The sequence below is a fragment of the Pyrgilauda ruficollis genome, unplaced genomic scaffold (genome assembly GCF_017590135.1).
Source record: "Pyrgilauda ruficollis isolate IOZ18807 unplaced genomic scaffold, ASM1759013v1 scaffold117, whole genome shotgun sequence".
Lineage (NCBI taxonomy): Eukaryota > Metazoa > Chordata > Aves > Passeriformes > Passeridae > Pyrgilauda > Pyrgilauda ruficollis.
This window is the reverse complement of record NW_024509988.1, coordinates 153,925-166,582: the sequence shown is the minus strand read 5'-3', so window position 1 is coordinate 166,582 and position 12,658 is coordinate 153,925. Positions and strand designations below refer to the sequence as shown.

At 43.6% G+C, this 12,658-nt stretch overlaps 1 protein-coding gene across 3 annotated transcripts in view; it reads left to right on the top strand.

Moving 5' to 3' along the window:
* The first annotated feature begins 130 nt into the window (after nucleotides 1-130).
* AP1G1 (adaptor related protein complex 1 subunit gamma 1) overlaps nucleotides 131-12,658 on the top strand; it is a 36,780-nt gene continuing 24,252 nt past the window's right edge. For all 3 annotated transcript variants that reach the window (XM_041484792.1, XM_041484799.1, XM_041484782.1), the window contains exons 1-2: nucleotides 131-960; nucleotides 10,215-10,418. In XM_041484792.1, coding sequence (XP_041340726.1) covers nucleotides 10,218-10,418 — 201 coding nt within the window. In that variant the 5' untranslated portion in view covers nucleotides 131-960; nucleotides 10,215-10,217. The remainder of the gene's footprint in view (nucleotides 961-10,214; nucleotides 10,419-12,658) is intronic.

Below are 12,658 nucleotides of genomic sequence, written 5' to 3'. Positions count from 1 at the left end.
GCCGCCGGAACTGCTCCGGGGTCGTGACTCCGCCGCACCCGGATGGCGTCACGGGGCACCCACGGCGCCGTTGCCGTGGCAACCAGCTGCGTCCGCTCGGGGCTCAGAGCGGCCCGGCCTGCGGGACGTGCCCGGGGCCCGGCCGCCCAGCGCGAGTCACCTGGCGGCGGCACCGCGCGGCTTTTGTTGGCCCCGCGCCCCAGACGGACTCTCTCAGAGGTTGGCCGGCAGCGCGGGCCTAGCGGCAGCGTGGACCGGCTCCCCTGCGGGAACCTTCGGTCTGAACGTGTCCGTGCCTTGTCTCGCACTCCCGCAGTGTCCTGCCGGCTCCGTGCTGCTGACCGGGCTCCTCGTCATTCTGTGATCGTTAATGTGACATAAGGTCCTGGAAGCGGGAACAGAATAGCTGCCTGGGGCGGGGGTGGCTCTGTACCCTCTTCCAGAGACGCCTCGTTTACTGCGGCACACTGCGTTCCCCCCGTCGCCAGTGGACGTTTAAACAGTGCGAGATTCGGCGGGCTCGGAGCGGCTGCGCCCCTCCGGCCTCGGAACGCCTCGATCGCGGAACCGCGGACACGGGCTACGGGTCCCGCCCGGCCCCGCCGTGGGGAGCGCGCTGCCGGGACCGGCCCGCGCGTGACGTCATCAGGGGCTGCCACGGTGCAGACGCACCTTGCCGTGTAAGACCAACCTCACGGGCGCTTCCGCCAAGAAAAGTAGTGCAAGCGGCATTTTCCGTTCCGCCGTCGGTGGTGCTGCGCCGCGCTCTCGCCATCCCCGCCCCGTTCCCGCCGAATCCGGCGCTGCCGCGCTCCCACCCGCGGTCGGGAGAGCCTGCGGGGTCGCCGGGGCCGAGCCGGCGCGCGGATCCCTCCGCCTGCGGTATCGGTGCTGCGGCCGCGCCGCCGCCATTTTGAATGCCCGGCTCCGTCCGCCGCTGCTGCTGCAGGGACCGGCCTGGTGAGTGGGACCGACTCGGGCCTCCGCTGCCCAGGCCGGGCATCCCCTGACCTCCCGGTCCCGCCGCCTGGGGCCCCGCGAGTCTTGGGGCCCCTGTCCGCCCCGAACTCCGCGGCTGGGCCTCGGCCGCCCTGTCCGCGAGGCCGCCCCTTGCCCTCTCGCCGCCTCTGTCGGCGCCGCTGCCTCTGCGCGGCTGTCCGGCCCGCTTCGAACTCTGCCCTGCGCCCCGGGGCGTCCTGCTCGGGCGCCGGGAGCGGTCCGTGCCTGCCCTGGCCGTTCTTTGCCGGGAAGACGGCGGTGCGGGTTCTGCCTCGGCCCCCGTTCCCGGAGCTCGGGGGCAGCGGGAGCGGGAGCGCGTACCTGAGGAGCTGCTTCATGCTGTGGCCGGTGCTGTCTTGGGAGAAGTCGGGACTTGTGCCCGTCCTTCTCTCGGTATCTTATTGCCTAGGCTGTACAAGCGGTCCGAGTATTACAGCGTCTGCATTACTTACCGTCCATGGGTTTTAATGGAAGCAGGAGATGTTCGGTCTGGCTAAATGTATTTGCAGTGAGCTGCTGTCTGTAAGGGCACCTTCAAGTCCCTTCTTCAAGGGTGGTTGAGTTCTCGCACCAGCTATAGGATAAATTGTAATTTATTTTATAGCAGACATTGTTTTTAAAGTTAACAGGTGGAACAGGTGTGTGTTTTATTGTGTTGAAAGTGATGTGTAAAAATGTTGTGCGAAAAATTTAAGTTTCTGATGCTTGAAATATTAACGGGACAGCATAGAATCCCAGTGGAACATCTTTGAAAGGATAAAAGTGTCACATGTGTGGCCAAAAAGTGTCTACTCCATAGTGGCTTAAACAGTAAAATGTATGTGTGTTTTCCTCTATAAATGCAGGGGAATCCTTTAGGGATTCTCCTAGCACCCTACATTTAAAATGGCAGAGGAATTTGGGCTGTTTTGTTTCCCCATTTTTTTTTTTATTGGGATTCACTTCTGTGTGGTAGAGCACAACAGCTTTTTGTACCCGTTTCCCTGCTACCACTCCTCTAAACTACACTTGGTATTTTTTTCCTTTGTTTGTGTTTGCATGTCATATTCTGTTGCCAAATTCTTTCTTCTGTTTACTCGTGTGCTTTCTGGTGTTTGGCACAGGATTTGAAAACTTGTTGGGTACTTGAGAGCTGAATGAAGGCTGGAGATTTTGTGGTTTTTTTCTGAGAAGGTTGTTGTGAGCCCTTTCAGTCTTCTGTGCTAGGAGAAGGAGAGGAAAGGTATTTAAATTCCTGTTTCTTGAGAAGGGGAAAGTAAGTCTTGGTTAATTGTTTTGTGAAGGGATCCAGCTTTTGTGTTTCCAGTGTGTAAGACAACTTTCTGATTTCCTCCTTTTATGATTAAAAAAAGCTTTTATTTTCTTCCTTTTTTGTTGTGTTTTTTTTTCTGTTCCTGTAACTGCTGATCTGTTTTCCTGAAGGTGGCATGGTAGAGATGGAAAGATCCTGTAGTACCTTTGTGGTGTCCTGCGAGAGATTAAGGGATGACAGAAATGTTCTGATTCTTGGTGAACACGTTTCGCAGTGGCTGTGCAGTGAGATTGGTGAGTGTGTCAGGCCATGGTGTGAGAAGGTCGTGGGCAGTGGCACAGGAGTGCAGGCTGGCTGTTCTCAGGCACCCAGAGCCCCCCTGGTTAGCGCAGTTCAGGGTTGGAACGTCGGCTTCCCAAGTGTGCGGGCTCACGCGAACCTTTACTGCTGCTGAAATGATGGCACGCAGTAAAGCTGCTTACGCCTCTCCAGGGTGAATGTTTGTGTTTGTGAGCTGGCCCTGTATAACTGCAGCTGATGGGTTGTTTGATCTCATTGCATTTTTTAATGATAGAGCAATTTCTTCTGAATGCAGGTGACGCTCATGTGTTCTAGATGATACTCAGCTGTTCTTTGGGGAAAGGGTCTGTTCTGCCATGGTAGGAGCATTACTTCACTGGAGGAGTTTTGGAGTTAATTAAACATATGATGAGGCTGTAGCTCAAAAACCAGAGCTATAGTAATGTGAGTACAAGTGAATCTGCTGATATCAGAGCTATTACTGCAGCCTATATCTGCTATTTGGCAGAAATGCTACAAATGAAATAAAAGATTATAACTTCCTAGGGCATTGCTGAAGTTATGTGGCCTGTTGTAAAGTTCATATTGATGAATGTAAAAATGTGGCATCTTGTCTTTCCTCTGGCATTAGCTAGGACATAGAAGGGTGTAGGGTTTTTTGGAGGTTTTTTTGTGACAATCTAGTGTCTCTTTTGTTGTTATTTCAAGTTTAACTCTGCAGGAAAGTGAACAGGAAGTAAAATAGCCAGAGTACCTCATAGATTGAAATAGTGAGGAAATTAGAAGCAGGTGATAAGATAGTGTAGGTCAGTGGTGATTGAAGTATTGAAACAGAAGCCAGAAAATCTGGAATTCTGCTTGTATCTGTCATGGTGGTCAGCTATATAGCTGTGCTAATTCTTCTTCCTACATTTTTTAGCCTCTAAAAAATAGGGAGATATTTATTTTCTTTTTTGACAGTTGTTGAGGTTAATGTTTGTACTGACTGGGAGCTCAGTGTGTCTTTTGAAGGCAGTTCAGGAGTTGCTGCATTTGATGTATGTGTGCAGTTGTGCAGGAACGGGACACCTCATCCAAAGTGCTGATTTGTGCTCCTCAGTCAGCAGGGAGTGGGAAGGGGTCTGCAGTTTTTGGCAGTGGGATTGGGTGGGATCTGTGCAATGTCCTCAGTTTCTGTCCTGCTGTCCTGCCTCTCCTCTTCCTCTCAGCTCTTGAGCAGCACTGAGCCTTGCTTCTTGAATACTGTTGTGCTGCATTTCTTGTTGCTGTGTTTTGGTTTTTTTTCAATATAACTAGAAGTGGGACCATCTCTTCTTCCAAGACTATTTTTAAACTCTTTGTTTTGGGATACTTTTTTTCTTATTTGACCTCCCCTTCTCTCCTCCAGCTGTCTCCACGTAAAGCTACGTGTAACTGTGATGCCTTTTCTTATGAGAATGCATTTTGAAGCTTCCTGCTGACTTAATTGTTTTCTGATGTTGCTTTCTGGTTCTCTGTTGCATTCAATAGCTTTTTCCTCATGAGAGATTGTCCCACTTAGCATGTTACATGGTTAGTTGCTCTTACTCTCAACTTGTTTGTGTTGCCTTTGCCCTTCTTGATGATGATGGTGCTCCTTGCTTTGGTGTTTATTGTATAAATAGTCATAATAATTTAATATTTACTGTTATCTGTATAAATATTGATAATACGAGATCATATACTAATATCTCTGCATTTGTTGACACCCTCATTTCTAATTGGAGAGTATGTTTTTAGTTTTACTGCTAATATCTTTTTCTTTTTAAGTGTCTGATAGAAGTGGGAAGCCTACTGATAGCAAGGAGGAGTTGCAGCCATCAGTGTTGGGTGTCAGCACTGCAATTACTCCTTTCATGGAGTCTGGACAGATCCTCTGCTCTTGTGTGTACTAGGCTGGATTCAGTTGCACCTAAGCAAGTAGTGGAGTTCTGCTATTGATTTCATTTGGGAGTTTGGTCTGGCTTTAGTTGTGTAACTTCCCAAAAGCTGGGGTTCCTTGAGGAGTGTGATTGCTTATGCATGTGTTGGGGTGGAGCAGCTGGAGTTGTGTGTTTTAGATGTGTTTGAAACCTATGCTGCTTCAGGCTTGGGGTGTTTACTAGACAGAACCAAGTTCTGAAATGCTACTTACATGAAAAGCTGTAACTTGGTGTGTATATCACCACAACTGAAAATACAGACCATTTCCCAAACAGTAGATCTCTTCTGTGAAGAATTTCATTAATTTTGATGGCCTTTATGTCTTAATGTTTCCAGAATGCAAGGCTAAATAATAATGGAATGTTAAAATGTTAAATGTCTGATAATTTGTCCTAAAGAAGTTTTAAAACAACCGTTAATTTTTAAAATTTTATTGTCTTAGAAACACATAGGATATTTTAGACGTAAGCTAACATTTCTGAATAGTTTCCAGAGGACATGTTCTCAACTCAGTGTTTAAGGACTATCCTTTGTCTTTACTCTGCAATTCCTGATAGAGGAATAAGGCTTAACTATAGCACTTGAGCATTTTCAAGGTGGGTTTTGGTAATATTAGGTGTGTGTTGTAAATATAAAAGGTGACCCATCATATTTGAATGTGACTGTATTCTAAGAGAGACTTCTGGTAAAGGTCTATATTCAAATGTTTTTGGTACAATGGCCTGTTGAATAAAATCTTTAACTTTCAAACTTGACAAGCTTCACTAGTAACAGATCATAAAGAGGAGAAAACAGAGATTTATCAGTACAATTTAAATGAAAACTAAATGGTGTAATACATGAAGATTTTTGGTTTTTTTGGTTTTTTTTTTTCACTTCTGTACAGTAGGAATGAGTTACACAAAGAGAGAGAATGCCTTTTTATTAGTTCATGGGAACGATTCCTGAATAGCAGAGGGAGCAGGATTACTGGGGCAACACCTTTCCTAGTCGCTGGATTTCAGGAAAGAAGCTGGAATTCTGTTTTCTAAGGAACTTAAACACCAGCCACCTATACAACTTGAACTAATCTGAATTAGGTATCTGACTCTCTCAGAAGTTTGGATCTTGATAGTATGTTCTTCTAAGGAGCAAGGCTTTTGAAATTAGAAGAGGGAAAGCGATCTGATAAGGCTGAAGAATTCTGTGTGCAACACTACCACATATTGTAAATGTTAACTAGTAGGCTCTTTTCAAGTATTCAGAAATCATCCCTCATTTTTGGAGCGTGTAGTTAGCAAAGAAATGTGAAGGAAACTCCTGTTTTCAGCCCAAGGAGGAAAGAGGCAACAACTTCTCCAAACTGCCTTGTCGTTTATGTTGATGTGCAGAGAATAAAAGGATGTGTTTGTACTGGTGAAAAATGTTAACTAATCCTGAAGAACAAGATTTGCTACTTTGGAGGAAGTTCTGAGGAGCGCTTAGGCACCAGCTAAAGTGAAGCTCCACTGTCTGCTGTTGCTAGATGATACAGTTATCCTCCCATTGTTGCAGTAAAGGTCTGTTGGCATTATAATAGGCTTAGGAATTGCTGAGACTAGGTAAATGTTAATCTTTTCTGTAATGTTTCTCAATTTAAGTGTTCTCATGTCCAAAGTTTCTTCTCATCTGCAGTAACTACTGCTTATGCTTACTTGAAATGTCTGAAACTCAAAAATGTGATGAGGTTTCCAATGTATTAGCATGCTGAAGAATCTTAAAGTCACTGAAGGCAAAGAACAGGTACCTGATGCAAGAATTTTTGATATTAAGAGAACATTTTATTGTGGAGGGGAAGAAAACACAATATGCTACATTGCATGGGAATTACACTGTCTTGAAATACTGGAAGAGTGTACACAAGAAGAACTCGAGTTTCAAGGATAACATGTATAGTGATTTGTGAGGGGCAGATGCTATTTTACATAGATGGATGCAAAACCTTTTATATGGGACGGATTCAAAGGTATATTAAAAGCTGAATGATTTGATATTGACTAAAAAAGAAGTATGTAGTTGCAGCACAAGGCTAGAAGTGCCTTTTCTGAATATTGGAAAATAAATCACAGCTCTGTCTTTTGTCCTTTTGTAATCCTCCATCAGAGCAGTTCTGAATTTTTCTGTTCTCACCAGGCAGGAAGTGGGTGTGTGAGATACAGTTGCTCTTAGTCCTTCAGGTTAGACTGTGTAACTGTGTTACTTGTTACACAAGTGAGAATAGCAGGAAGCCTCAGAAATTGGTTTTTGGGTCTTACTCCTCAGTCCTTGCTTTCTGAAGTGCTGGTTCTCCTTGCTTTCCTGTGATTGTGAAGTGAGGAGAAAAAAAATCTTTACAGTGTGCCTTGCTAATTCTTTATTTATGCAAGGGCATTTGTAAATACTGACTATTCACTTTTTTCAGTATCTGAATGATGTTAGATCTTCAGTTTGTTGTCATTTTACCTGCCTTCTTGGTGAGACAGGAAGTCCTGCCTAAACACTGGAGAGGGGTGAAAAAAAAGTATTCATAAAAAGTTGTATTTCACATCTATAGTAACCTTGTTGAATTCTGTTTTTCCATTGACCAAAACTATTTAGGCAGTATTTGCTTTTATTTTCTGTTGTCCGGGGCCAGGCTTAAGATGCTGAAGCCTTCCATTGGCATACCTACCGAAAGTTTTTGCTCCACTGGCAAGGGAAGGAGTGGGCTTGTACAAGTCACAGGCTGCAGATATCAGTGTTTAGCAATTTATAAACCTTCAGATACAGAGGGAGAACAAAACAGCTTGTGGTATCAAAACAATTTGTTGGCAAAACTCAGTTTGTTTGCAGGTTATGTATTAGTGTTTCAAAAATTTTGTAAAGAACGCTTCCTTTAAAATAAAGGAGTCAGTCATGGTTGTAATAGCTAGACTAGTAGTAGCCACTGCTTATCTTCTCAGGAGCAGCAGTGTTGTAGATAAGCTTAATTAGGATGCAGAGCCATAGCATAAGTGTGGATTCATGCTGGAGTGAACCTTTCACCTCCTTTGCAGTCCAACTGAGGTCTCCCAAAGCCGCATGTTCTCAGTGCTGTCTGTCTATGCACAAGCCAGACTGATGTGTCTGGGGACTGATTTTGGGAGGAAGGGAGCAAGCTGTTTTTTGCATGCGCAAGTTGGTGCACTGTGCCTGGAATGCTGGTGTGAACACTGTGGAAGGACTGGACTCGCCTTTTTCAGCATGAGCCTGCACATGAGGGATCTTAGTGATTATGAAATTATTGCTTATGGGCTGCAGAGGAATATTTCTGCAGTAGCACTTTTATCTTTGTAACTTCTGCCCAATTTTCCAACAAGAATGTGGCTTATCGAGATCAATTTAGAATTATGTGGTATGTGTGTATAGTAGATGAGTTTAGGCTTAAAAATTCAGCACTTAACATGGACAGTTGCCACCTAGGAAAGAGATTTTTTGCGTTTACAATACTGTTGTGAAAAACACAAGCTGAGCACTTTACTGCAATCAAAACTCCACAGAGTGTTACTAATTTTCAGGAAAATAATAGTGAGGCAAAAAAATAGAAGGCATTTTCTATAAATACATCAATATTGCATCTACCCCTTAAGTGCTACGTGTAGCATATTGCTTTTCTTCCCCTATTGTATTTGCAGGCGACTCCCGTGGCAGGGAGGAATGATGCATCTGACTCCATGTTCTCAGAAGGCTAATTTATTACTTTATAATACTATAGTATATTAGAGAATACTATACTATACTAAAGAATACAGAAAAGATACTTACTCTGTGCTAAAAAGATAATAATGAAAACTCGTGACTCTTTCGAGAGTCTCGACACAGCTTGGCCCCAATTGGCCAGTGAGTGAAAACAACTCGCACTGGAGACCAATGAGGCAATCACCTTTGGGTAAACAATCTCCAAACACATTCCACGCAGGAGAAGCAAATGAGATAAGAATTGTTTTCCTTTTTCTCTGAGGCCTCTCAGCTTCCCCGGAGAAAAATCCTGAGCGAAGGAATTTTTTCAGAGAATGTGAGTGCCACATTCCCCTTGAGAAAGGATGCAGAACTGTATTACATGCAGGCATGGCAGCAAAGGTAGTGGTCTTGGAAGGGCTTGTTCTGGAGATGGATTTCTTACTTCTCCGTGACTATTTCTGTTATGCTTGTTAGTGCAGCATGAGTGCATAGCAACCATTAATTTATTCATATCACAGTAATGTGAGGAAATGTTGTGAATTCTCATGGAGAGACAAGACAAGAGTAAGGATTAATGTGTCCAATAGTCTTGATCCTACACATGTCAGCATTTTGGGACAAAGTTTCCTTATGCAGGAAGAATATCTCTTCCACTTTCAAAACTGAATGCTTTGTGTCTCTGTAAATCCAAGTTTTTTAAAGTGTGAAGATGGGGAACTTAAATATGAAGAGTCTACATGGTTTGGCTGAAGAGGCCTAGTATATGTATGAGTTTGTAATCGGGACTTGGAGCTGCCTTTGTCTGGCTTACTGTAAGGCCACCTTTACTTGTACATGCATCTCTCTCTGCTTTTCTGCAAGCAGAGAAGTCCCCTGTTAGCTCTGTGTCCCAGACCTCTGTTCAGTGGTATCATGTAAGCCAGTTAAGTGCAGCACCTGAATGCACATCTTTTTCTTATATGGCAGTGCTTAAACTGTATGACACAGTGTTCAGGGGGAATGGTGACCCAGACAAAATCTGTGGCAGATTGGCATGACAACTTCTTACAAGTTGGTCTGATACCTTAACAGAAGGGCTCAGTTCTGTTCCCAAGCTGGCATGGATGAAAGAAGGTTGTAAAGATGTTTAGATAGTCTGAGCTCCCTGAAAGTTGTAAGTCAGCTTTGGTGAGCATGAACTAAAAAGTTCAACTGTTGAACATAAATCCTAAAGTTTGGATTCTGTTTGACAGCCACTTTCCTCTTAACAGGAACTTGGCAGACTGAATTGCTCTGTGGGTCAGATGGCTCCATCAGTATTCCATCTGATGAGGTGAAACAACTCTGTGTTCTTGTATATACCTTTCATACCCGTACTGCCAGACAGTAATGTCACAGGCTTGTTTGTTTCAGAAAGGGTTGTTCTAATTGGGGTGTAATAAAAGGGTGATGTAAACCTGATTATTTTTATTTGAAGCAGGATTCTCTGAAATATCCACACACCTAAGACTGCTCTTCCATTTGCTTTTCTGCTGATTTCCACACTTCTAAGAAGTGTGTATGGCACAAGTTAGTGGGATTTTTGGAAGCGTGGCCATCTGAAGCACTTAGATGAAATCTTGTGCAAGTTGTTAAATAGAGTTGTGTTTTGTAGAGGATTTCTGTCCCAAGCTGTCACGATTCTGGATCAGTTCTCTTTGGAGCCTGGCTTTTCTGGAGAGAGGCAGGTGATGTGAATATGAGAGTACCTTGCAGAGTGCTGTTTCTACCTGTTTCAGGCAGGGAGCCACGTTATGTTCATTTGACAGCTGGCTCAAATTGGAGTTATTCTCATTTCTAATATTCTGGAAGAGCAGATGTGAGGTACAGTGAAGTCCTCAGGTTCTCAAGTTTACTCTTAGCCGTGCTACTCAGGTAGCCTACATTTCTTCATTCTTTTACTTTCATAATTGTGGAATAAGAAAGAAAAAAGAATACACGAAAGTGTGAGATCATTATGAAGCCTTTAGAGACAGTAAAAGTTTTACAGACCTCTTTCTTCTCTCAGAGGATGCCAGCCCCCATCAGACTGCGGGAGTTGATCCGGACCATCCGGACAGCAAGAACCCAGGCAGAAGAGCGTGAGATGATCCAAAAGGAATGTGCTGCTATCCGGTCATCCTTCCGAGAGGAAGATAACACATACCGATGCAGAAATGTGGCAAAGCTGCTGTATATGCACATGCTGGGATATCCTGCACATTTTGGACAGGTAGGTTAAAATTTAGTGCCTTCTGTGCATAAGCCATTCTGTCTTCTGTGTTTTGGGCAAATTAACTTGTTCAGAGCATTCCTAGGTGCAGTTCTACTGCCCTTTGGGATGTTTTGAGGTCTGTTTTCACATATGTTCTGAACCTATGTTAGTTTAGATTTCATTAGTGAGATTTGCTGTTTGGGGCTTACATATTTTGTTTTGAAACTTGAGGTTAGTCTGCTTTTGCCATACTGTCTCCTCCTCACCATCCATGTTTCTGCTGGGCAGTAGTGCTTAAACCACAGTCCAAGACATAGGGATGTTTTTAGATTGGATCAAAATAGCACCTTGGAGTTCTGTCTCTGAAAAATACCACATACTTCAAAGGAGTCTCTATACCCATTTCTGTATGAAGTAATGTATTTGAGACAGAAAAGAGCTGGTCTGTTCCTGGCAATCAGAAGTTGGTGTTCTTTATCCCCATCTTAGTGAGATGATGTGGAGAATGCAGGTGTGAGTTTTCCATCTCTTGGCTTATCTTTGAAGTGCTATTTTTGACAGAAATTTTAGGAAAGGGAGAAGGAAGTTGGAAGCTCTTGATCTACAAGGTGTCCCTCAGGTTAGCTTTGCTTAGTCTTTGGGGCATAGTCAGTTTTGCTCAGAAATCAGTAAGTGTCCTGTTAGTAGTAATCTAACCTAGGTCTTCAATAAAGCTTAAATCAGTCAAATCAGTCAAATTGTTGTATCCCTTCAAGTAGCTTCATGTCTTGTGTGTCTGTCCATTTGTGGTTGAATTTACCAGTCCTAATATGTCTCAGTGAAACAGTAAGCTCAAACCAGTGAAATCAAATTGCATATAGTTAGGATTAGTGAGTTTGGGCTCTGCTATAGCATATGAAGTGCCTCATCTTACTTCTGTATTACTGGATTCTTCTCTCAGGGTAAAGAGTTTTGAAAAAGAGCAAGTGAAGTTGTGTATTGTTCTGTTCTTAATGCTTTTCATAGCTGGGCTCTCTGGTCCAAGGGAGAAACTTCCTGTCACAAAAATTAATTGTCTTGGAGCCTTAAGAATAATGAAAAGTGTTATAAAAGTGTCATCTAGAATTTCAGCATTTGGCCTATGTTAAGGACATGATTTAAATTTCATTCTTCTATCTTGTTGCTCAAGTACTTAATCCCATCCAAGGAAGATTATAATTTGCCATTTAGTTTAATGATTTAATTTACCATTACTAAGTAAATTTGCTAATTTACCATTACTAACTAAAGCAGAAATTTTCATTTTCTGCTTTGGTTAGTAATGGTAAATTCACTAGTAATGGTAAATTTCACTAACTTCACATTAGTGAAAGAGAGCTAAAGCAGATTGTTCAGTATCTGTTATTGCCAGGCTTGCTACATCTTAGAGGACACAGTCTCAAGCTATGTCAGGGAAGGTATAGGTTGGATATTAGGAAAAAAATTTTCACTGAAAGAATAATAAAGTACTGGAACGCTCTTCCCAGGCAGGTGGTAGAATCACCATCTCTGGATGTGTTGAAAACAAGACTGGACATGGCACTTGGTGCTATAGTGTAGTTGAGGTGTTAGGGTATAGGTTGGACTTGATAATCTTAGAGGTCTCTTCCAACCTCACTATTCTGTGATCCTGAAAAGAAGAGTCTGTTCTGACTATTTGGAGAGCAGAGTACTTCATTCAGTGCCCTTGGTTCTCTTGTAATTTATCAGTTGCATTTTCAGGAGGGCATAGGGCCCAGTGCTGAAAAGGGTTTTGACAAATATTCTGCAAGAGAGTGAGTTAGAGACCTTTGCATGTCCTTAACACTTACTACTGGAAGGAATCTTTCAAAGTGCTACTGTTGTATAGGAGTGTAGTTTGTGTGAGCTGGGGACCTGTTGAGGACGCAGGCTCTTCCAACAGTGGAGTCTTGCAGATAGATAGTCCTGTAATGTAGACAGTAAGCTTCTGAGGATGGTAGGTGTATATGCAGGAAAGACGTTTTGCTGAAAAACAGGAGAGCCACAAGTGGTGTTACAGTCTCTCTTAAAGCTGTAAGCAGACAGAATCTAACAGTGTGGGTAACCAGGAGTGAGTGGTTGATCTACTTCTGTCCAACCCAGGGCTCCTCAGCTTTGACCTGGGATATCTTGTACACAAGTATGAGAACGAGCCTGTGTTTAGCCAGTGCATGCTGATATGCACTGGATGGCATGCTGTCTCCTGAGCATGTGCAAAGGCCATTTGTGCAAGTATAGAA